The following is a 26,965-nucleotide window of genomic DNA, read 5'->3' on the forward strand; positions in this document are numbered from 1 at the left end:
AAAAATTAAAAACCTGGCTTTTCCCCCCTTCCACCAACTAGCCGCAGTGCTTGTCCCTGTCCTCCATTCTTTAGCTGCTAGCGCCTTGAGAGCTTGCGGTGAATTGTGCGCTATATAAGAATGTATGACTATGACTATGACATTGTCAATGGTCGATTATATACTAACCGATAAATCCCTGGTTCCACTATACAACTCACCCACTATTCATGCAATGCTTGATTCTGATTACACCTGCATCACACTTGAAGTTGAAATTGGAGATAACTTCAAGCCCCTAAACAATAAAAATTCAATGACAGCTTGCTTGACGATCCCAGGTCAAAAATTAAGAATTCACAGGATACCAAATTCTTCCTAACAGATAACAAAGCTGATGATACTACCCTGGTAAAGAGTTGGGACGCATTGAAGGTCACCCTTTGTGGAACTATCATGAGATTAATGTCTGCCACTTCCCCAGTAACATGTGGGCGATTTTTTCTGTGTTTCTCCGTGCCACTGCTGTAGTTTGGCATTATGCTAATTTTTCCTTGATGTCAGTACTCTACCCAGCAAAAGTGTCATGCACCGGTCAAAAGGCATCACAAAGTAACAGACATTTCATGAAATCTAGAAGTAGTTCTGAGATTCTTTGAAAATTATCAAACCTGTCATATGATCAGCAAGTTTTTAAAACATGTTGTTCCTTTTGATTGTATATATTTACTTCTGTTGTCACAGAATGAAATGTGTCAGGGTTTTGCCTGAGCAATAACTACATCAAGAGACCTCTACTGTGCATCACAGTCCATCTCTAAATCAGTTTGGAAAATTTAAAAACAAGATGTGAATTGACAGCATATGCAGTAGGTTAAACTCAATACACATTTCAAAATAGAATTTATAATTTGAAAAAAGAGGATTGAGAGGAGAGTGATTTATTTTTCATTCATTTAATTATTTAATTAGAGTTCGGATATAATTGAGTATTTTGGTCCTTTTATAGCATTTCAGGAACATAAGTGTTACATAAAACGTTTAGATACAAAGTCTACAAAAGTCAAGGCTCCTGCACACTGAGTCCCTCAGTCAGTTTGTTTAGGAGTGGGAAATGGTGTTAAATGAGCAAGGAGTGATTTCCCCACATTTAATCTGTGTTTAGATAAAGGCTGGGGTGTAAAACAGGCCCTGCACCTCCTAAGGTGCAGCTTCCCTCTTGTTAAATGGGACCTGCCTCAGCCCAGGGCCAATGAATACCTGTTCAGTACATGCAAATCTCAGGTGCTCCTCACAGCATTCTGAACTGTGGACCCATAATTGTGGTTTACTCCACTGGATAAAAGTGTTATTATTGCATAAAAGATGCTGTTTTCCACATCTACAGGTGCAAAATATCATCAGCTTTTATTCCATAAAAGCTGGTGCTGTTTTTCACTTTTAAATGTGGATAAAGGGGTAGGTAGCATGGGAATTCTCCATGTAATTCTGAATTCACTATAATTCTATTATTACTAGTTATGGTAAAGCAATTATCAGAATGGGACCTTCAATCTCTCAATGAAGAATGTGCATTTCTTTCATGGGTTTAGTTGATTGATGTCAGTGACTGAAGCTGCCCCTTTAAGTAATTTCTGCTGTTCAGATCAGGCCGGATGACAATGATGTAACACTTGGGAATAAATATGCAAACTACAATCCCCATTGAGGATGAGATGATAGCGAAGACCTCCACAGCAACCATGTACTTCCCTTTGGTGTTCTGATAGGATGGAAGGAACAGTGTCCAGACGGTTAAGAAGGTCACCATGCTAAACGTGATGAGCTGAGCCTCATTGAAGCGGTCAGGCAACTTTCTTGCTTTAAATGCAACCAGAAAACTGGTGAGGGCCAGAAGCGCCATGTACCCCAGGGCACACCAGAAGGCCGTGGGAGAACCTTCATTACATTCAATCACAACCTTCCCAGTCTGAGACTTCATATTCTGTACAGCAAAGGGATGGAATGAGGCCAACCAGACTGTGCAGATCAGAGCTTGAATAAGTGTGCAAACAAAGACTATTATAGTTGATATCTTAGAGCCAAGTCCACTTCTCAAGGGCGTGTTTGGGTGGGTGGCTTGGAACGCCATCAGCACAAGGACAGTTTTGGCCAGTAAGCATGAAATGCACATGACAAAGAGGATGCTGAATGTGACCTGGCGAAGCATGCAGGTGATGTCAGTAGGACGTCCTAGGAAGAGCAATGTGCTTAGAAGGCAGAGTGACAAGCTAATTAGAAGAAGGTAGCTCAGGCCCCGATTGTTTGCCTTCACTATTGGGGTTTCTCGGTGCTTGAAAAAGACAGCAAAGATTGCGAAGACAGCCATGGTACTGGATGTGGCCACAGCAAGCAAGATGAAACCCAGGGGCTCTTGGATAGAGAGGAACTCCACATATTTCAGGATGCAGCGATCCCGTTTCTCGCTAGACCACTGGTCATCTGGGCACTTCATGCAGTCAGGTGAATCTAGAACAAGAGACAGATATCCATGAGACAAGATCAGACACACCATCTTGATTTATTTGGTTGGGGTTGGAGTGGAAGCATTCTACAATTACCCTTCTGTTGTGTTACAGGTACATTTCTGTCAACATTGTCAACAACTGAGTGAGGTGGCAAGGCATGGAAAACAGTCAACATCTTTTTTATTAGTGTTCTTTGTGTACATCAGGCTTTCACAATGATTAGCTTGTGAGCTACTAGTAGCTCTTCAGTTTTCTGTAAGTAGCACAACTGTGTGTAGATTAGGCCACTTACTTAGATGCTTTCGCTTGTTTGAATAATATATGCATACCAAAATTGAAAGGTGTTTATTAGAGATTATGTTAGAAGGAAAATGGTTGAATTTCCAAAATATATGTACAGCTATTATTTGAGTGACAAAATATGTGACATTGAGGACTTATTACTCATAATATTGCCTTTGTGCCAGGGGTATTTCAGCTATGGTTGTTATGTGTTACTTATATAGAGGCATTTCAAATTGATAAAGCCCTTTTTAAATTACTACTGGCAAGCCTTCCTGATGCACTGAGATGGTCACTGTTGACAATATTGCATGGGCATTGCCACCCAGAACTTGTATCGAGCAGCTGGATGCATGTGGGGCCACCAGGACTAATTTATTGGCACAAGCAGTTCTTTTTACCTCAATAGATTGTGACACAGAGGGGAACATCCTTTTTAACGCGGATGTTACCCCGCAGTGCTTTTACGACACGTACTTTACAACGCAAGTCGTAACCACGACTTGCGCTGGTGGGCGGTAAAGGATAAAGAATAGTATATTTACTATTCCAACACCTTCCCTACTATCCACGGGACTGGTGTTAGAATAGTAAATTATACTATTCACTATCCGCGCCCAACAGCGCAAGTCGTTGTAACGACTTGCGTTGTTAAAGACGCGTTGAAACGGTACGCGTTGTTCCATAACACATCCGAAACAGAGCAAGAGAGAGAAAAGCAAAATGGGGGAAATAAGGAGAAGGAAAAAGACGGAAAAACAGTAAGAGAGAAAGCGGGGATAAAAAAGAACCCACGAGGGGGAGACAAGGGGGCAGGGAAATGAGGTGGAATCAAGACTATGCAGCCATAGTATTCGGCACCCCAACCTTTGGTAGCGCCAGTCATGGTCTCCTGAGCAAAACATTGTGCCCCTGCACTTAGGGCCTTAATATGATGTTGGTCAGAAAGGCTCCGAACGGCATTTGGATTTTCCTAACCTGTGTCGGAACCCATGTTTCCGACCAACTCGCAAACATTTCCAACCGACCAATTATGATGGAATGGTAACTGTTCGGTCTTTCCGACTCGGTTCCGAACGGTATTCGGCGACTCTGAGTCAGTCGGAGCCAAATTGTACAGGTCTATGAACTGTGTTCCCGACCGACGTATTACGGGGATGGATTCGGACAGCCTTTCCTAATTGGTCTGTCCCACACAAAAAGGCTATCAGAAACTGAATTTGGGGGCCTGCAGCAGGCCCGCTTCACTTGAAGGCATCGGGTGGGGGCCAGTGGGGGTACCCATGAGACCCCTCTTTACAACCTTGTACAGTGTGGCAGTGACCATGGGGTGCCCACCACAGGGTGCACGGTTTTTAGCAAACACCCCATTTTCATGGGAGTCTGTGTTGTCAGTCGGAACACAGGCTCCCGTTGAAGTCAATGGGAGTCCAACCGAACGGTGTTTGGAAACATCGTAAGCGGTCAGTCGGCCTCTCCGAACCCAAATCGGTCATAAATTATTCCGACAAGGAGTCTGTCTGAATGCTATCTGACCAACATTATAATGAGGCCTTTACTCTTTTACAAAGTAGGCATTAGTGGTGTAGAAGAATTTTAATGTATTCATAATTTTGTGGATCATTTACAGTGTGCAGAATGCATTTTTACACAAATTTCACTCATCTTTACTTACGCTGTTGCTTTCGAAAAATGTTTCTATGATGCCTAGAAGTCTGTTTTTCTGATGTATATTAATTAAGCATTATTTTACATACACAGACCATCTTTTACAAAATGGAAGTCACTCTGTAACTTAAACTTCTTCCCTACTGTCCACCATCTATCCTCATAAACTCCCCAGAACACAGTCAAGCTAAAATGTACTGGTTTATGTACACTGTTATTGTTATTCCCTCAATTAACTCTTCCCAGTTCAAACACAACTCAAAACATTGTGCAAGGTTTTTCCACTGGTGCACATTCAGCATATAAAGCATTATAGTTCGCATATCCAGTGATGTTCCAGCATCTCTGGATGACATGAGCATAGAAGCTGTTAAATAAATATTTATGTAGTGTGTTAATTATCAGATGTGAAGGCAATGTCACATTTATTTGCTGTATATGGGCTCTGATTTGCTGATAAAATTCTACATTTGCTCACACCACAATAAATCTGCGGATTCTGTAATTTCATATGGAAAAATAATTTATAAAAACACTTAATTTTGGGGGGTGAGCCAGATAACTTTCTTTTCCTACTCGAAATGCTGTCCATACTCTCCTGATTTTTGCTGGCCTCTTGGGATTTATAATAATTTCTGGTTTCTGCATCTCTGTGTAACTCTGTATTGAGATCCTTCATACAATTGATATGCGTCAACACATATCATCTGCAACTATTTCCTTTCTGAGAACCTGCCTACAGGCTCAGTATCAGGCTTCCCATTCAAGTGGTTGTAGCATAAATTGAAATATCTGACAATTCTGATCAGCACAGATTTCATGCGAGTGGCAGCAGGCAACATTATGGGCCTGATTGACATAATGCAGTGGAACTTCTTGAAATGGCAGGGCCTACATCTTTGTTTTTGGTGCCTAATCCAAACTATTTAGATGTCTGTGTCAGCATGTTTCAATTACGTGATCAGCGTGATTCCTCAACTAATGCCATGCACGACCGTGCGGAAAATAGATAAAGATAGAAAAAATTCTGTAAGGGACTAGGGAAGACCTCAACTAGCCATGTCCAATCTAAATGCAGAGTTAAGCTCAGACGGCCTCCTCCTTCCTAGTATGGAATACTACTATATGTCTCATCAGCTGTCACAAGTCACTGACCCATGTTCAAAAAGAGTTAGAAACTCCGGATTTGGTGATCATACCAGATGAGATCCACAATGAGGCCATAGGCTCACACGTCCTATATAAACAACTTCAAGATTCTAAAGATCCCAATAATCCAATACTACAATGTTCCTTGCAAGTGTGGAAGTCAAACCACAAAGCAATGATACATGCAGCAGCGCTGCTTTTGGCACAATGCCACCTTTCTTGGAATCAGTGGATAACCAGGAGCATTTAACACATAGGTCACCTCTTTCAGGCAGACGCAATGAAATCATTCAGCGACTTACAGCATGAATACAAACTCCTGCATACCCAGTTTTGGAGGTACAGACAACTGAGCAGATGTCTCAGGAGTACCCTGGGATGCTTCCATTCAGATCCAACAGAATGCTCTTCGGTACATGACTATCTAACAAAATGGTATGATTACAGAAACATTATCGCTGACTTGTACTCATTAATACCAGGCAACTCTTTTCTAAGGCTACTATGCAGGACGAAGTTGGCCAACTGTCTTATGGAGTTTGAGGACAAAGTGTCGTTAGGGATCCTGCATACTCTCAGAAGATACCTGAGGGAAGCACATATGGAATTATGTTACTTCTAATGACTGCATGAATGGCATTGGTCACCCTATAAACTATAGAGGACACACCTAGCTCCGTTCTCACATTGCAGGCACTGTGGTCCGATGGAATGAGACATATTAGGAGGAGGCACTGGTCTTGCCCCAAATGATCAACTTTCTGGACCTCTGTTTGGTAGAGATTTATGTTCATTGCTAGAGTTTAGAGGACTTATGTTTATTTGACATGCCTAAGTATATTAGGAAGTAGTCCTATATTTGTTGTAGGATGACAGGGGGGTAGATCGTTCTTTCTGTAGCAACAGCTGAGGCTTTTATTTGAGGAGTGTAGACACTCTCGTTCAGATTATTTTGCTTTTTTTGTTTTTTCCTTCCTATGTGAAACACAATAGACCCATGTCATAGTTCAAGCTGCATTGCAAAATAAGGGAGTGAGATCTTACAAGACCTATATGTATGATTACTCCAGAATGTTTTCTGATGTAAAGCAAAATATAAATATTCAAACACTGAAACTGAGGTTTAATACCACCTCCAATCCAGTAAATGCATGGATTGAGGTAAATTTTGGGGTGTCTAATATTTTGAGATACAGTTTTTCTTCCACATTTTTGGTAGTAGAGGATAATTGAACATTAAACAGTACCTCCTCTCTGCTTTAGAAAATTCCTGTTAGCCCAGTTCTAGGTGATAGTGAATTTGTCACGTTTGGATTGATTCTGGGCAGCAAACTCCGCTCCCCTCACCCAGTTTGCAAAGTTTTCCACACTCTGCATTAGGCGGAGCTCGCAGTGTTCTGACAAACTCTGTTCCTTTGAGCGGAGATTTTTTCCTTGATCTCATTCGTCAATGTCAAGTTGGCAAGCAAGAGAGAGGAAATTCAACCATCCCGGGGAGATTTCTCATCGCGGGTAGTCAGATTTCTCATTGCGAGTGGTCGCTTATGCTCACGTCCACTCGCGTTGAGAAACTGTCCGTTCGCATTGAGAAAGCTACTGCTTGAGTAGAAATCTACTCGAGCAGCAGAGTGGAAGCAGCACCCGCTTGCGCTATGCATGGTGCCATTCACGATGATTGCACAGTGTGGACAAGCACCTGGTGCTGAAAATCACTGCAAACTGCATTTATCTAATGCACTCCGCTGCTTGCAGAGCTCCGCATAGCGCGGCAGAGGTCTTTTTCTTTTTTTTGGAGTTCCCCGAAGCAGAACTCCTTGAACTCCACCCAGGCTTAGTCTGTGTTACCCTAGAGGGTTTTGCAATGAACCTGGCTTAAAATGCTATTCTTAAACGATTTGGATTGGAAGTATTATTAGGGCGAATAGTGAGTGCAGATGCTGTGTTTATGACGTGCAGTTCCATTCCATTCCATTTGTAGAGCGCGCGGCTACCACCAAAGGTGGTGTCTCGGCGCTAGGCAGCAGAAAAAAAAAACAGCGGAGAACAGAGAGAGCAAGACAGGCTAAAGCAGATCAAATAGCCAAATCTTCAAGGCCTTCCTTAACGCATTTTCTGACTCTGCTTTACAAAGATTTTCAGGCATGAAATTCCAAAGGGTAGCAGTTCTCACTGTGAAACCTCGCCCCCCAATCCGAGTTTTGGAAAAGCGAGGAACCTGACGCAATTCCTGAGAGCTGGATCGCAGGGTCCTAGTCAGGCTATACTTCTGGAGTCTCCGCTTTAGGTAACCTGGGCCGCAGTCTCTGGAGGCTCTGAAGGCCAAAGACATAGCCTTAAACTCTATTCTCCTCCTGAATGGGAGCTAGTGCAGGCTGCGCAGATGAGGGGAGATGTTTTGAAGTAGCAGCACATTTTTGATAAGCCTAGCCGCGGCATTCTGTATGGTTTGCAATTTTCTCATCAGATACGCTGGAAGGCCAAGGTACAAGCTATTGGCGTAATCCAACTTGGATGTGACCAACGTGCGGACCACTGTTTCCCTGCAGTCCCTTGGCAGAAGATGCAGGAATCTCTGTAGGGCTTTCAACTTCCAGAAACAGGAAACAGAGACATTCCTAATCTGGACCTTGCACAAGAGTGTGGAATAAAATTTGATGCCTAGGTGTCTGGCAGCTGTGACAGGTGTGGGCGGGGGATTAAGTTCAACCGTCCACCAGAGATCGGCCCGTGGTGGGGAAGGTTGATTAAAGAACATAACCTCCATTTTATTGGTGTTCAGCTTCAGGCAACTGTCAGTCATCCATGAAGTAATGTCCATCAGGTATTCCCTGAATCTGCCAAAAGCGACCTCAGCGTGATCTTTGAAGGAGAACACCAACTGGGTGTCATCAGCATATGAAATCACTCGAACTCCACAGTGCTCAACTACTGATGCCAGAGGAGTAAGATACACATTAAATAGAGTGGGGCTAAGTGCCAAGCCCTGAGGGACACAACACACAAGAGGACTGGAGGAGGAAACATGAGGGCGGACAAAAACTTGTTGTGACCTGGTTGTCAGAAAGGAGCGGAACCAGGCTAGAGGGGTTCCTGTAACTCCAAGCAGTGCCAGTCTTTCTAGCAGAATCTGGTGTGATACCATGTCAAATGCTGCTGACAGGTTCAACAGCACTAACATGGAACAAGCGCCCTGGTCTAGCGATTCACGTATAGAATCCGCCACTTCTAGTAGAGCAGTCTCCGTACTGTAACCGGCACTAAAGCCTGATTGAGAATCATGGAGGTGGTTATTGGCCGCCAGGAAGCGACCTCAGTGTGATCTTTGAAGGAGAACACCAACTGGGTGTCATCAGCATATGAAATCACTCGAACTCCACAGTGCTCAACTACTGATGCCAGGGGAGTAAGATACACATTAAATAGAGTGGGGCTAAGTGCCAAGCCCTGAGGGACACAACACACAAGAGGACTGGAGGAGGAAACATGAGGGCGGACAAAAACTTGTTGTGACCTGGTTGTCAGAAAGGAGCGGAACCAGGCTAGAGGGGTTCCTGTAACTCCAAGCAGTGCCAGTCTTTCTAGCAGAATCTGGTGTGACACCATGTCAAATGCTGCTGACAGGTTCAACAGCACTAAGATGGAACAAGCGCCCTGGTCTAGCGATTCGCGTATAGAATCCGCCACTTCTAGTAGAGCAGTCTCCATACTGTAACCTGCCCTAAAGCCTGATTGAGAATCATGGAGATGGTTATTGGGTGCCAGGAAGTTGGATAACTGCCACTGAACTTCCTTCTCATGGATTTTTGCAGGTTCAGGCAGGAGAGAAATCAGCCTGAAAATGTTAAGTATAGAGGGGTCAGCATCCTCTCTTTTAAGAACTGGTACAACATATGCCTGTTTCCATGCTGATGGATAACAACCTGTAGACAGAGTGGCGTTCCATATTGAGTTGAGATGGGGTTTGAGCAGAGGGGCCAGCAGTTTAAACAAGCATGCCGGACAGGGGTTGAGGGGAAAACCAGACTTAACTCTCTTCAGATCTGACAGTGAGGATTCTAAGCTGTATTCATCCCAACCATTGGCAGGGGTGGTGGGCAAAATAGCAGTGGAGTCAGATCCCTACCTAGTTAAGGCAGAATAAATTGCTTGGATCTTATCTTGAAAGAAAGTCGAAATATTTTCACATAAAGTATCAGAGGGGACAAAGGTGCTTTTCATTGCTTGTGGTTTCATAAAACCCTGCACAATCGTAAAGACTTCCTTGAGGGAGTTATCAGAGGCCTTGATTTGGTTAGCAACATAGATTCTGATCGCACAGCGCTTGAGGCTATGATTAAACCCTGATCAATTGACTGGGGGGTGAGTGCTTGCAATGTTCAACACTCCATCCATCATCCCCTTTGGTTTTGCTTTGTTCGCCCCAAGTTGGCAGGGTATGCCCAGACGTGGGTCCCTTGCTCACTTTGCACTGGATTCAAGCTAGCCTGGCTGATGACGGAAAAGCTTGTTTCCGGTCCAGGTAAGACATGGCTTGGCAGTTCGGGCTGGACTGTTCCCATGAGGCACAGGGTCAAACTGATTTGCACATGGCCATGTCTGAACTGGGGTGGCGGAGTGAGCTAAAGAATGATGATGGATTAAACCCATATCAGTTGACTGGGGGTGAGTGCTTGCAATGTTCAACACTCCGTCCATCGTCCCCTTTGGTTTTGCTATGAATGTATTTTAAGGCAGCTTTATAGCCCTATTTAGCTTCTGAGTCATAGTTTTTGTGCCAAATACGTGCTAACCTTTTACAGGCACTTTTCTCACTGCGAAGGTCCATCGGGAACCATGGGGCAGAAGGCTTGTTCCTGGCTGATTTAATTGAGTTGAGGGTCCGAGTCTTCTGCTGAGAAATTAATTGTTATGCTGTATGTGAGGTTTTTGGTTATGCTATGTTGATTCTGGGTTCAATTGGTGGTTTGATCAATGTTGTTATACTGTAGTACTTTTTATTTGCGAATTGTGTTGAACTTTATTTTATTTATTGCTGATTGGTTTGGTTATCGGATTTGTAGAAATCCAAGATATTGTGATATACTGGTTTTACTTGTCTGCATAATATAGTGTGATTTGATGGGTGCCTCATGTACACAGACATGGTTTCATTTAATTAGCAATATTTCCTATCTAGGTGTGTGTCTAATCTAGTTGTATACATTAGGTATACAAGATATCTACCTAGGTATTTGTGTCTAATCTAGTTGTATACATTGAGTAGGAGTAGATTGCACTTGGATGGGGATCTGCTTAGTGTGAATTGAATTTAAACAGTCCCAAAAAGGTGCTGTTTCTGTTTCCTTCGTTTTGAATATTTGTCTCATTATAATTTACTGTTTTTCCTCCCATTTAGGTTGAGCAAACAAGGTCTATTGTGATTTATTTAGTGTACGTTTTTTATTGGATGGCCGAGGAGCTGCTCTGGGACTGGTTAGACTTCACCACAAAGCCAGCACTGTCATTGTTTGGTTACTGACTGCGCCACTCTGTGATTAGTTGACCTTTGGTATAGCACTGCTAGGATTGGTGTTGTATGCTAGCTTGTTCTGTGTCGTTTTTGGGTCGTTGTGAGCAAAACTATAGAGTGCTCTTGAAAAAGCCTAAAGCCCCTAGTGTACATTTTACTGAGGGTCAGAAAAGGTCTGCTGGTGAAAGCCTGCATATGAAATGATAACAGATATTGGGTTTCATACGTGTGCCTGTTTTTCTGAATGGCATGAATGCACTAGTTTTGATGCAGAACTAGAGTTTCTTTTAAGGGTACCTCCAACATTACAAATTTTTAATTTACTGAAACAAACTATGCATCATAGAAATCCATTACCTAGACCTCCACAGTTTGAAGCATTGAACAAAAGGGATCAGATGGCTACAGTGAATGAGAATAAGAAAATGTTGAAGCAGGTGAAAGGCTGATTTAGACAACGCTTTGATTTTTTTTAGTTCCAGACCTCCATATACATTGGAAGAACAGAGGCAGTGACTTGGTTCTGCTGTAGTACCAGACACAGGTGCAGCAGGAGATAAAAGGGTTTACAACACAGGGACCAATTACATCTGCAGTCGCGACTATGATAGCAAGTGCCACAATTGAGATTGAAGTGACACCATTGCCAAGTGCTAGCAGAAATGCTTCAATGCTTCTTTAGTTTCAATTGATCCTCCTGTTCCTTACCTACCATTGTGGAACTCCCTAATGAGAAAGTTAATAATTTTGGTCTTTTAAAAATTTTATTTGGAGGCATTTTATAAGGGCCAGTTGACTTAAACAGATTATTGACATACAATGTTGATGCCATGAGATATTTAATCAAATAATAAGCCAATATGTGTAAATTAAGCACATTGAAAAACTTGAAAACCTGGCTGATGTACTTGAGGTAGATGTCAGTAGAATGAGGAGTTTGAGAAGAAATTACAAAGTGGATCTATCCAATGATGAAATAAAAGACCTGGGTTTATTAACCTTAAGAGCCCACAAGAAGAATGTAGTATAAATGACACAGGGATGGAGGGACTTAAAGAAATACAGATAGAGAAGGAAGAGAGGAGTTACTATTAAAAAGAAAGCTTCAGAAACAGGGAAGAAAGTGAAGGGGTCAACTAGCGATTTAGAAAGAGGAACAGTTTCCCATTAAGAGAAGTACAAGGAGGGATTAAATTGAGTGCATGGATGAGGCTGATCCATATGCTTTTATAACAAACTTTCCAAAATTGCGAGAGGAACCTGAAAAGTCAAACAAGGATGTTCACAGGTTGACCCCCTTTTCTAAAATGTTCTGGACTGATTTTAATGTGTTGTTTGAGATTGTAGTCCTTAGTAAGGATTGATCCAAGTGTAAGGTTGCTGTTGCTTGGCTGACTGAGGAAACTGTTAGGGCTGTGCCTAAGAATTCTCCTTCTAAAGTTATTGCTGACAAATACAAGGAGATGATAAAGCATTTAAAAAAGAAGGTGCCAGAGAAAGAGAGCAACTGGGCAAAGATATTGAGATTCTCGCAAGACCATAAAGAGTCAGTGCATGCCTTCTATGAGACACTTATGGAGATATTTAAGTACCATAGCAGAGTTAAAATCTTGAAAGATGGTGATAGTAGTGTTTTTCTCCGATTTTGTCATGGGTTTGTGTCCCAAACTTGGTTCTTATATTAAAAGTGTGTGTGACTGGAAAGAAAGTGTATAGATGAAACTCAGGAATTTGCCAAATATGACATTGATTGGTTTGATACGTAGCAGACAATGAAAATATAGAAGCTGATGGGTGTCCAGATTAGGCAGTTTGAGAGAAATGGTAGTAAAACGTTGATGGGTTCTGACTTTGCCTATGTTCAATACCATTCTGGAATAAATGTGCAGTCCTCAATGCAAGGTATGGTAATGGTAAATGGAGTTAAGCAAGTGTAAGGTCATGGAAGAGAATACTTATGGAATTAATGCTAATGTCAGCATGCTGAACTAGAGCACTCCTTGTAATTTCTGTGGTAACATCAGGCAATGGATGTGGGGATGTCAAAAAAATCCAGATCAGATTCAGAATCACGTGTTCCCTTTTTTCAAATACAGATGAACGTACAGTCAATAGTCCAAGCCCAACCAACTCCTGTGCAGAGCATGCATGATCAGAAACAGGTTTGTATGAATTAATGTTCCAATTGCCCTAGTGTTGCAGTAAATAAATTAAATTAAAATACCATATAATACAGGGTACTAACAGAATCCATTGACTCAAATTAATGATGTATCTCTATTTTCACCAGAAAATAATTCCCAATGATGGTGTCTGAGGGCAAAGAGGATTGCTTACTTGGAGCACTGCTGGAGGTGTACCAATGTAACCCATACATTGATGATGAACTCAATGGCCATCCTGTTTTTATCATGATAGATATGGGATACCCATTCTACAGTTCAATCTGTGGACACTCTAAACCTACCCCTCTCAAAAAGAGAAGTCATAGTTATAGGAATCAGTAATAAGCAGGCTATTATTCACGTGGAAAATGATTACTAGTTCATTCTGTGTGATTCAAGTTCTGTAAGCTTGTTGGGCAGAGACTTGTTTTGGAAGATAAATTGCATGAATTATTGTACACAGGATGGTGTTGCAATTGAAACCCCAGATGAAGATTCTGTCTTAAAAATTAAGTCACATGATTCAAGAGTTTAGCTGTTCCCAGTACTGAGTAAAGATGATACACCTCTTTAAGAGGTCCAGAGGTAGTATTTCTCTGGTAAAGAGATAGGATTACAAAAAGTATAAAACCTGTTAAGATTAACGTAAACCCCAAAGATGGTTTTCCCCAGAACTAAACAATACTAACTATTAAGAAAAGGGATGAAGTCTGTCATTGAAAAAATGAGTGAAGTAGGAATGGTTCAGGAAATTCTTTGTAGCCCTTACAACTCTCCTGTGAGGGGAATTAAGAAACTGAGGGGCATATTACCAACCAATAGAGATAATTTTTGTCTCTAACTTGTTTAGAGACAAAAATTATCGCCGCACATCGGCGATTTTTATCGCAGATAAACCTTGCTGTTAGCAAGGTTTATCGCAAATGCGATAAAAAACGGCCGCAATGCATGAATATCGCTGAAAAGTCAGCGATATTCATGCATTATTGAGCAAATGCTCTTAGCCATGTTATCCACCTCCCATTGGTTAACATGGCTAAGAACTGCTCAGGGCAGGTGTTAGCTTTTGGAGATATTCGCGCTTAGCGCGAATATCTCCAAAAGTTGGTAATAGGAGATAGCGATGTTAGCGACTGTTTCCAGTCGCTAACATCTTGGCACGTCCACTTTGCATGTCATTAGTGATAAATATCACTGACATGCAAAGCGGGGCTCAAGATGGTCGCTATCTCCTATTAGCTGTCGCTAACTGGTGTTAGCGACAGCTTGGTAATAGGGAGATAATTTTATCTCCGCTTTCTTGGCTTTTAAAGCCAAAAAAGCGGAGATAAACCTCCTTGATAATATGCCCCTGAGTGGGGACTTTTGCAAATAAATATGCTGGTAAAATGGGCAGATATTATGTAGTTGAAAATGAGAAAGTGATTTATTGAACAGTGCAAGGTGAAACAGGAGGAATTTCTATGATAAACACAGAAGATATAAGTATTTTGAGTGAATCAAGAGATTTCTAGGAGGTGTTTCCAGAAAATGAGAAAAGAAAATGAGATATGTTAGGTTACAAGAGAAATTATCAGGTCTTATATGTCACTCCTGAGTACAAATATGTCCTGTCTAACTCAATGTTGCATCCCACGGCCAAGTATTTGTACAGTCAGTCAAAATAAGGAAGAGGTTGTAAGAACTTGTAGTAAGTATTGGGCAAATACAACATTTAGAAATGTTACTGAAGAATTGTGTAGCCATGGTTGAACATGTCAAAACAATAATTAAGAACGTAAGAATAGCATTTTAATAATTCATACTGCCTAATCAAGCAGATTTTCTTAAAATGACAGTTTAAAAGGGTCTTAAGTACATTCTTGTGACTGTCTACCTGTTTTATAAAGGGGTCGAGGCATATCATATCTGGAGATCTGACAGTCAACAGTTACCAAACATTATTTGAGGGAATTTATACCAACATTTGGCCTACCTATCTATACTGAGACAGATCGTGGCTCAGATTTAAAAATTTGATTTTTCAACTGATTTGTACCGCTATCCAAATTGATTGGAGGGTTCCATGTTATTTACTGGCCTCAAACTTCTGGAGTAGTTGAGAGAAAGAATGGAACGATTAAACATAAACTGACCAAAGTGTGTGCTTCTACTCGTTTGAATTGGCCAGATGCTTTGCCTCTTGTTTTAATGAACATCAGGAGTACAGTGCTCCAGTCAAACAAACTGTTTTATCGTTCATGAAGTATTGATGGGCAGGGCAATAAGATTGGCTTATACTTTTTGAGCTAGACTTCTTTCAATTACTGATAACATCATTTTAGATTACTGTAAGGGTCTGGCTGACATGGTGAAATCTGCTTCTCACCAGCTGAACTTGGTAACAACATCAGCTAAAGGAACTAAATGTCACTCATTGAACCAAGGTGACTGGGTTGTTATAAAAAAAACTGTTTGTAAGAGTTACAGTGAGGAATGGTGGTTCTGCCCTTAGCTAGTTAGATTGATGACTACCACTGCTGTGAAGTGTGCAGGAATTCCACAGTGGGTCCAAGATGCTCAGACAAAAAGAATCAAAGTGGTGGATGAAGAAGCAGTGAAAACAACCACTGATTCACTGACTGGAGCTCAAACTTGCAGCATGGAGCCAGAAGGGATGAAAAGCAACTTGAAACTTAAACCAGTGAAGACAATGATGAAGAAGTCCTTTTTTATGAGAGGGAAGATACTGGCTGAAGGTACCAGCATTTGTCTCCAGTTTGAAAGTAAGGATCAGAGTGAAGAGCTGTGAAAGTCAAAGGCATGAGTGGTAGCAATAAGAAGTAGTCTCTGATCTAATCATTGATAGGCTCCAGTTGAAATAAGAGTCACAAGAACCCCGAAGGAAAAAAGCAGATCATATTGAATCATGCTACTGATGTTGATAGAAGTTCAAGTCTCCTGTGAGTGGAGAAGATTAAGCAGTACTCACAAGTATAGACTAAAGGGCTGAAGTAAATAAGTCACCAAATGGACCTGCAGCAGAACACACTGACAGAATGAGAGACTAAAGCCAATCAATGAAGAAGTGGAAGTAATTGAAGGTGATTCATAGAACAGTGAATATGAATCTCCAGCTGCTCCAAGACTAGCCAGAAAGAGAACTCCAAAAATAAGTGTATCAAGCATCAGTATCTGCAGAAGAGGAAGAAGAAGAAACAGAACCAGAGATCTATAGTCCAATAAATCTTTGGCAAAACATCTTTGAAAGTGAACCTGAAAGTGATCCTGAAGAAGAAGAACCACCTTGGAAAATCTTGGGAATTTCCAAACAAAACATAGATGGAGAAAAAATATCTTTCAAAGCATGAACTGAATGAACAAAACCCTGAAAAATAGGAAAATAACTCCTTGAAATGTACTTTTGATTAATATTTTCATAGAAATAAGAAGAAAGGGATACATTTGTATCACTGTTTTAAAGATAATTTTAAATAACTTGGAATTTCATGAAATGTTTTTTTTAGTCTTAATAGAAAATATCATAAAGTAATAGTATTAGTTTGATTACCTTTTTAATGAATCTTATGTTCTTAGTTGGTTTGCTATTGTGCCCCCTTTCTCCTGTGGGATATGACTTCAAAAAGTTGAATTAACTAAAGTACGTTATGATCATAAACATGGCACACTTCCACATATGGAAAATTTTGATGAGTGGATTTCTTGATAATATTTATACTGAATTACCTAATGTGTATATATTGAAATTTTGAATGTTAAATATTGGAATGTATGTACTTTTCTTACCTCTTCTGTAGGTGAAGGTGATACATGTTTAAAACTGCACATGGCATATAGTTTATCATGCAATATGTTTATTAGTATTTTTTTAGAAAGATACATTTTTGTCTCCTATCTGCTGGATCTCAACATCTCACTGGAAGATCAACCTGTTTCTGGAAATGAAATTATTAATAAGGGTCTTAAATATGTAATTTATTAATACAATTGCACCAATTAAGAAGAAAATATAAGTGCTAATTACAAATATGTATCTAGTTTGAGTAATGAAGAGCATCAGTATGACAAGAGGAGAGTTAAAGCTGTGAGATATTGAAGAGATGAAAGAAAAATAAGAGAGCAAATTAATGCTGAAGATGAAATTTGATTGTGAAATGTTCATCCTAAATTGAGAATTGAGCTAGAGAGAAAGGGTGAGCTATGTATGATTTATTATGAACCCACAAAGATTGGGAGAATTGAGTATGGGGTGAAAGTGAATATATGTTAAAAATTGTGATGTAAATGATGGTTTTCTGGTTGATGAACTGCCGAATCCAAGAGGGCTCTATTATGTGTGTGAAAAGCCTGCTTATTTCAATCTACTGTGCAATTGGGTTGGATCTTGTTTTGTTGCTTTAGTGTTTCGGAGATTCTATCATGTGAGCGGAGTGAATGATGCAGTTAGTATGTAGAGAGCGAAACAATGATTGGGACAAATAGTATTAGAGATATGAGGAGCTAATATTCCACCCATAGGTGTAGCTATGAATGACATGAAAATTAGATGTTTGTCTATGCTTTTGGACTGACTATCTTCAAATATCAGTTGAGCTTGCACTCAAATTATTTGGAATCTAACTGCAATGTGGTGCAAGGATTAAGTAAAACCACATTGCGATAGGTATCCTTCTTGTGGAGAAAGGAGGTGTTTGCAAGGTATAGAGTGTAAAAGAGTGCTGATCATACATACCTGATAACAGCAGGGTTATTAATGCCTATGCACATAGCCTTGCTAAAATATCTTGTGATGTTTAAGTTTTAGAAGCATGTGGGAATGTGTGGGTTCCTACATTAGTGAGATAGGGAAGAGTTTTAGAAAAGTTGGTGAATGCATTGATAATTTGGCAAGGTGAACATTGAGAATAATCCTATCCCCTGTAATTATTATAATGATTTGTGCGATTGTCCTGTTTCTCTTATTCAAATGTCATTTTCTGTGTGTCTGTTACAAATTTGTGAGTATAAGAAGAAAAGAAAGTCTTTGAAATGAAATAGAGAAGAAGAGCTCAAAATGGAGAATGTTAAGGATTGTTTTTACAAGCAGCTACAGCACATTGAAGAATCTACCAGGAAGAAATAGAAAGTGATATAAATTATGTTATAATTTGCAATTGGCTTAACCATATTAATTGAGTGTTTTAGCCATTTTAGAATAACCAGAGGGGGAATTTGTAGATTTATATCTGTCATAATTTTGGTGCATCATTAACAATGTACAAAATGCATTTTCACGATCAGTTTTACTTGTATGCTTTTATATAGTGCTGTTGCTTATGAAACCAATTTTATATGATGCTTAGGAGTGTATTTTTCTAAAGTTTCTTAACTAGGCCTCAGTTTAAATACAAACACCATCCTTTACAAGATGGAAGGCATCCCTGCCGCTCTCACTTTACCCCCGCCCACCTTCTTTACTTGTAAACTCTGCAGTCAAGCTCAAATGTACTGGTCTATTTCCACTGTTTTGGCTATTCTGCTCTCGAAGAGCTCTCCCCAGTTCAACCCCTACTCAAAACATTTCTCAAGGTATTTCTGCTAGTTTGTTGTGCCTATTCATTCATATAACACATTATTGTTCTTGTATAAAGTTATGTCCTAGCATTTCCGGATGCCAATAAAATAGAGAGTGCTTGTGAGAAAGTGGTTTATTATATGCTGTGGTTGTGTAACCTCACAGTGTAATAAAGGCACAAATCCATGTATTCCAGTCAGGTTCATTTGAAAAACCCTAGCTCAACCCTTGGAATCGGTGGCTCTGAGCAGTCAGGCTATATAAAAGAAACATGTGTAAAGCATTAGGAAGTACCAAAACATTTTAATAAAAAAATACAACATAATAAAAATCTGACACAAATTTATAAAAATTGTTTGTACTTTTACCTTTAAATAGACCACTCAACAACAAAAATCAACCTATGGGTTCTGGGGTTATGAATTAAAAAAGAAAACCAAAAATCACAGATTGTCACTCAGCACAATAAATCACTGCATCTCACAGTTTAGTGTTACCCACAACATACGACTTGAAAATAGCTATAAAGTCACTCTTGTGATCACAATTTCCAGGAGGATCCTATCCCTGTTGAGATGAGTAAATCAATGAGGTTGAATACAACTGTTACAATGAAGGTGAATAAAATAATTACATCACATTCAAAGCAGTCTCCAGTATAGTTGCAGGCTCTATGGGCGAACCTCCAGAGACTTTAATGGAGTGCTCCTGGTGAAAAGGATACAGGATGCTGAAGATGCTAAAGGATGCTGAGGATACTGAGCCTGTGCTGGGGGTTTCCTGAGCTCATCCCTCAATCCATGAACATGTAGGGCTGACTTTGGAAACAGATGACCCTCAAGTCTGAGTAAAGTCTAATAATAAATAAAATACAGCTGCCACCGGTCTACTGGTTTCCAGTTACAGCAAATAAGCATCTCCTTCTAACTGGTGGTAACTTCTTTGATGGGTGACAAAGCTACCCTCTGACAACTCTTCTGGGTCCAGCAGAGTCGGGTGCAGCTTTTGAGGGTCGAAAGATTCATCTAGGCTGTGCTTTGGAGGTCAGTGATGATCAGGCATTCTTGACTACCAACTCACCAAGGCAGGCTTCTTCAGCTTTTGTGACCCGGTGGCTGTGACAGGAAGTCTGCCGAATGCGTCTTTCAGTCACTGCTTCCATCTGGGGCTCAGTGATGACTTATCCTCCAGCAGGGCACCAGTGGCACAGTTCTCGCCTTGCTAGCCCAAGGAGAAGCAGGTGTATTCCAGTCTTAGGTACAGGTTCTCCTTGCTGGGTCCAAGGAACAGCAGGGTAGTCCTTCTTCAGTCTTTTCTCCATTTCAGAAGTAATCTGACACCTGGTTGCCAGGGTTGACACTTTCTTGCCCAGATTGTGACCTTGGGGATGAAGCAACTACTAGCCAATATGGAATGTTCTTCAGTTGGGGGACACCAGTAACAGGGAATTCTGGTCCCAGAAATCACTGCGCCTGGAGGAGGCTGAAATTGCGTTCCTAAGTGCTGCTGCATTCCTGCTGCGCTGGATGCTCTTGAGTTGGGAGGAGCCAAGGGACACAGACTTCTGATCCCAACAAGCACTGGACCGGGAGGCGCTGCCTGCAGCCAGTGACACTGCGTTCTTAAGCTCTGCTGCTTTCCTGCTGTGCTGGACACACCCAGGAGCAGCTCAGGCCAAGGATAAGCACGCCTGTGCCTGTCTCCACCCATTCATGGCCAGATGAGGCTGGGCTGGGTCACTCCTTTTGGCCCTTGGATAAAGGTACAGTGGGATGTATTTCTTTTCAGATCCCAGCCCTCTCTACATTGTGTGTGCACCTGCTGATTAATCCACTTAGCAGTGTGCAACCATGTGCCCTGAAGGAGGCCTGAAAGGATGTCCAAACAGAAACTCGAACTCAGATCAGGGGGGTCCTGGGCTAAAAGAATTGCTAGCTCTCTTGACGGTTACATCAAAAACGTATTTGGGGTAATTAATAAAGAAATCCTGAATGTAGAAAGAAGGCTCTCCCTTGCACCCACTACCTCCAGGCTGCTCCTGTGGCCAATAATACTCAGGGTTCCAGTCACAAGAACAGGCCCAAACACTTGGAGTCTTGCGCCCTAAGTGCCCACCCAACCAAGGCTCCCACTAAGCCAGAAAAAACCCCAGGCTCTAATCATAAATGAGGCACCACCTGAAAATCAAGCAATTCCAGATCCCACTCGAGCTGTATGGGGAGTGATTACGTTATTAGTGGTGGCCCTCTCATGGACAGTACTGAGGGCACGTTGCACTACCTGGGTAAAATGGTTGAAGCGATTCTGGATGTTAAATTGAATCGACTGATTGACTGCCTGGAGGCTTTTGAGGCAAAGTTACTAGCCTCACCCAAAAGCAGGACCCTGGGACTACTGGAGAGGCCCGTACAAATGTTAGTAACTCCATACCAAGCATGCAGCAAGATAGTCTCTTCCTTGAGGGGAGGAGATCGAGCAAGATCCTAGGCCCTGGTGATGGCTTAGGCGCAGGTGAGCCATCTACATCACATGTAAAATCAACTCAGCAGGTACAGTGGCACCAAGAGGGGCCCTTTCCTGCATGCAGTAGCACTCCCACAACGAGTAGTCATCAGAGTCAGGTTTTTGGCACTAGTTCTACGTGTGACCACCCACCTGCAGCCTACCGCTTTGTCATCGGGCTTGTAGATGTGTCAACCCTTCAACCCAGTGAAGTCAATTGAGGATCTAATTTATAAATCTATTCACTGGATCCATGACAACAAATAGTGCCGAGCCAGCCTATTCAATGAAGTGCTCATGGCCAGAAGGCTGGGATGGGGAAGGAAGCTGCACAAGGAATTTTTTGGTGACTGTGTTATTGTTACTTTCTGAAACACAAGAGTAGCAGGGAACCTGATTGGGGCCTTGTCACAAGGTCAAAATAAGGCCAGCAAAGTCAAGATCTGACTCCTTGGCTAGTTCTACACGCCATTAGGCATTAACTCGTAAAATCCAGTACACTCAGAGGGCGTACAGCGTACTAAGCAAGCCCAGCCATATTCCTATACTATCCGAGTTCAGAATAATTTTGGACCTCTGGGGAGCCTGACTGATGCGGGTTGACTCAGGAGCAAACTGAACAAGTCTGTGTATATACTGCAGCAGGATGACCATGCCGAGGCAGGCAACCTGAAGGACATGGTATGGGAGAAGGCCCTGCAAGTATACTGCCCTGCAACTCACCCCATCTTGAAAATGGCAGTACTATTCTGGGAGAAGCCCCTGTAAGCCTTTTCAACCTGACTTCCCCTCATTTTGAAAATGGCAGTGTGATCCCAGTTAGCCCTGTTGACACTGCTCACCAGGTTAAACAACTTTTTTAGAATGTTGCTCGGTCAGCCAGCAAAAAGGATGACTGGGTTGCTCGCATTTCGAGCCGCAACATGATACTTCTCCAAGAGACCTGGGTGATGAAAGTTGTAAGCTTGGACTAGTTTGTTGCCTATATGGTCCCAGCAACTCCTTCCCCTTCTAATAGAGGCAAAGGAGGAATGATGGCCTACTTCCGAGTTACCCTGGAGTGCAGTATTTGCATAAAATACACAGGGTGTTTGACCATTCAAGCATTTCTCTTGATTTGTCCCAATGGCATACATATTGCTTTTATTAGTTTTTACAATGGGCATTTTGGTATGGATGTGTGCACTAATATTAACATATTGTAAAATAATATATTGGGTCTTGACATCGAATTAGTCCACTGTCTCACAGGGTATCAAATTGTGGTTGGAGGCAATTTTAACACTAAACATGGTCATACGCCACAAGTTAATGAGTTAGCCATCATGGATGAAGATTGCACAGGGGGTGTATCCCAGCAGCAGGATCAGAAATCCAGGGTTCCTTTATTTGACCATGGTTAATACCTTCAATCCTATTAATGCCTGTGATGCAGTGGACCCCACCTATTCTATGAATGTCACCTATGTTAGGGGTGAATATAGGTCAATCATTGGTTAAATCGTTGTGTCATGGGACACTTTTGTGCCCCATGTGTTTAATGGGGAGTGTCCCAAGGGGTGGTACCAATGTAACAGTACTGAGCGACCATAATCTCTTGTGGTTGGGTTTAACTATTCACAAGGGTGAATGTAGGGCAAGAGGCATCCCTAGGTCATCCCTAACTGTTAAGTCTCAGGGGCTCTGTCTGGCCTGGAGGAATGCCGACCTGGGGGCCTTGATGTAACATTTGTGTACCAACCATCTTGGTATGCTGTACAATTGCTGAAACCCTCTGAATGATATGTGGGCTGAGGTCAATTGTTTAGCCCAATTGGGGATAGCTATTTGTAACCTACCGTGAAGCCAACTAAACCTGTTACCTCAGGGGTAGATGGTTTATTTTCTCTTGCTTAAAGGCATCTGAAAACCTGCACAGGGCCCTGAAGCAGAAACCCAGAGATAGCTTGAAGATCCAAGAGCTTAGAGCTGAGTATATATGTGCCTTGTACAGCTGGTATAAGGAGATTAAAAGGGAGCACTGGAGGGGGTTGGTTCAGTCATATAGACAGAAGGACTCCAAGACCTTCTGGAAGGTGATTAAGGATATTGGCACCATGAGATGCAGTGATAATTCAGTCTTTATTACTATTAGCCCAGAGGCATGGGTGAGGCATTTTACTATTCCATACAGCTCTGGCATGTTCCGGGAAAGCTTGGAGACAGAGGTGGTCTTCCCAATAACACTGAAATTTACCCTGGAAGAGGACCCAATGGGGTCCCTACGGACTTGTATAAATCTGTCCCGGAATTCTGGGCCCCATTATTATGCAATTGTTTTAATACCTTCATCAGCTCTGGGCTCCCTGACTCATGTCACCATTGTACCCGTTTTTAAAAAGGGACACACGCAGTACCCAAGCTACTATTGTCAATTTCCCAGTTAGACTCTGCTGTAAAAATTACAAGGAAATCTGTGATGGAGCGCCTGCTGACCTGGGTCTTGGAGACAAACATGCTGTCTGAAGTGTAATATGGTTTCTGGGACGGTCTGGGCAAGGTGGCAAGGTGGAGCAATGCTTAAACTTACAATTTGTTCATTAGCTCCATAGCGAGGCCCAACCTTCCTGGATCTGTCCAGCACCTTCGACTGCATGGTAAGATCTAAATTGTGGACTATACTGATTGATCTGGGGTGGATCAAGGGCTTATCCAATTTTTACGGGCCTCGCATTTCGATCTTTCAACATCAGTTAGGTTTGGCCCTGCAGAAGAGCATACCTCCACCTTTCTGCTGAGAAAGGCCGTACACAAGGGCTGTGTATTGGCCCCAATTCTATTCCTACTGTACATCAATGGTCTTGAGGCTGTATTCTCTGCCTAGTTTGTGGATGTCACCCAAGTGGGCGAGAAAAAGTACCCACATTACTTTATGTGGACAATGCCTTCTTACTGGGGAGAATACACACAAGCTTAAACATCTTAATTCAGGAGTTCATCAGCTTCATTGGGTCCCTGGAACTTGTTATGAATCATTCTAAAACATACACCCTGTCCTGTGGCCCCCAAATCTTTGAAGACGAAGAGCGTATTTCTCTAAGGGTATCCTGTTGTTTCTTATTAGGATTTTTTCGTATTTGGGTGTGGTCTTTGATGCTATGGGGAAATACAGCCTAGCCTCTCGCATTGGTAGAAAGCCCATGGCCCCCCTGTTGGAGGTCATTAGGAGTAAATGCTTCCTGGTTTCCACCTATGGGCCTAATATCTGGGGATACTCTAACACCACTGCCCTGAAGACTGAAGTGAACAGGGTCTTGCTGCACCTCTTGGTAGTCCTCCCATCTCATGCCACCTCTACTGTTCACTAGAGACTCAGGGCTTAGTAAGTAGAAGATTGCATTATACTGGTAACCTTGACACTATGTTGTGCTGTCTGGGCAAACCTGCATGCAGACCTTAATAGGAAGGTGATTATCAACTTTCTTGCTTGTCACAGAGATCTGGAAAACCTTTGTTGCCATAAATCAAGCATGAAATGTCAAACCTGGGGAGACCAGAACTCTTTTCACCCCCCTCTGGTATGCCTAAGGCTGTCTTAAACTATGTCAGAAAAGCGCTCCAGGAAAAGGTGCCTTAGAGAGGAGGGCAAACTTGCTAATATCTCTGTAAGGGAGTATGTGAACCTACAAGCCACTCCTAATATGGTGCTGTGTTTGTCATGAGTGCATGCTACCTGCGATAGGGCCCTTTTAACCAGAGTTAGATTTGACCTTGTGTGGGGAAATTTTGGCTTCCCCCGGGTCAATTTGATTCTGGCAACGTGCTGCTCTGCCCTTGTGAAAAGTCCTCACCGCAGAGTCTGCTCCATTTCACTGTCTTCTACAAGTATTACCTGGCACACTCCAAAAGGTTTCTGTAAGGGAGTATGTGAACCTACAAGCCACTCCTAATATGGTGCTGTGTTTGTCATGGGTGGATGCTACCTGTGATAGGGCCTTTTTAACCAGTTAGATTTGGCCTTGTGTGGGGAAATGTTGGCTTCCCCGGGTCAATTTGATTCTGGCAACGTGCTGCTCTGCCCTTGTGATAAGTCCTCACCGCAGAGTCTGCTCCGTTTCACTTTCTTCTACAAGTATTACCTGGCACACCCCAAAAGGTTTCTAGTTCCACTAATTAGAGTATGTGGCAGCAGAAAATGTGCTGATGCCTTGTTGTACCTGCCATTGCTAAACTCCCTCAAACAGTGTAGCAGCAGTTGTTCATTTTTAAAGTGCACTATTGCTAAACACATTCAAAATATTCAAAAAGTTACATATGCAGACATATCTAATAGCTAGGCATAAAAGCAATTCAATCCTTTCGATTATACCTAAAATCATTACCTAAAATCATTACAATGGATTACATTTATGTTCACCTTTAACAGTTCATGTGATCTATCATTGCCTAATAGATATAGGGTATGTGCACCGCCTTGTTTGTACAAACAATGTTTATACTGTGCTCATAGGAACCACTCCCCTCCTGGAGTGTATGAATAAATGCTCACTGGTTGCACACCTATAGAATCGTAGGTGCATCTCCCATGGCACCAGTGTATTTGCTGAATCAGCTAACGGTTACTCTTCAAATAATTCAAATCAGTCCTTTACTTGTAAGTTGATAAAATTATATTTCACATTGTTTTAAATTGACACAATGTATTTCCATATCATCATTTGTAGCAATAATAATCCAATGCATTTCGGTGAAACCCTTCACCTTCGTCAGGGATTTTCTACAAACAAAATAAACAGTGTACATTGTAACTCGCTTTAAATCAACAATGGTTACATTTACGTCAAGTTATCACATTAGTTACATTCGCTCTTCTGCTAATATGTACTTCCTTTCACTTTTAATCTCCCTTCTTAGTTCATACTCAAATGCATTCTAGTTTCTGTGAAACTAAGACGCTAAACCGCTGCTGCTTAACTATCCGTTAACGCGGTGGTTAGGGACAGCCTAGGTATTCAAGCTACGCTGCTGCGCGATTAAAAACTCACTACCGATCTCCTCGTGCTTCCTGGCGTTCTAAGCTCACCTGGTGCTACTGCGATAGTTTCTTTCCGCTCCTGTCTGCGGGTAGGTCTATGGCGAAATGAGCTCTCGAACTCTGTGTAATAACGCTGACGCTGCGTGAATGACGCATGCGCAGTAAGGGAGTAGATCGATTTTTTTTCTCTGTTTCTTTATCTGTATCTTTATCAACTGCGGGTAGACATAAAGTCAAAAACTCATATATTACCCCCATACATAAATACCTAGTTTGCGTTTCCTTGACCCTTTGACATCATAGAGACTGTATTCTAAGTTATATATGCTATAGAACCGGGCTCTACACGATTCAAAAGATAGCACTTCAGATTGGAGCCACAAAGACGTTAAACACTGTAACGACAAAGAGCAAGTACCGAAATGTATACATAGGGTTCCCATAGCTCAAGATCCTCATCGACCACTAGCAGCATCATGGAGGCCGAGATCTTAACAGGCACCCCAGAGATCTCCGTAAGGAACTTCTCTATATGTTCTGTAGATGAGGCCACCTTGGGGCAAGCAAAAGAGATATGGAGAATGTCGGCATTGTCCGTTCAACACGGAAAACATATACCATTGTTTCCCCTCCCCC

General features: G+C 41.9%; 1 protein-coding gene across 1 annotated transcript in view; it reads right to left on the reverse strand.

The window, feature by feature from the left end:
* Positions 1 to 1,567: 1,567 nt before the first annotated feature.
* LOC144797985 (vomeronasal type-2 receptor 26-like) overlaps positions 1,568 to 26,965 on the reverse strand; it is a 32,524-nt gene continuing 7,126 nt past the window's right edge. Inside the window, exon 3 of the mRNA XM_078668785.1 lies at positions 1,568 to 2,487. Coding sequence (XP_078524911.1) covers positions 1,568 to 2,487 — 920 coding nt within the window. The remainder of the gene's footprint in view (positions 2,488 to 26,965) is intronic.

The sequence above is a fragment of the Lissotriton helveticus genome, chromosome 12 (assembly GCF_964261635.1).
Source record: "Lissotriton helveticus chromosome 12, aLisHel1.1, whole genome shotgun sequence".
Classification (NCBI taxonomy): domain Eukaryota; kingdom Metazoa; phylum Chordata; class Amphibia; order Caudata; family Salamandridae; genus Lissotriton; species Lissotriton helveticus.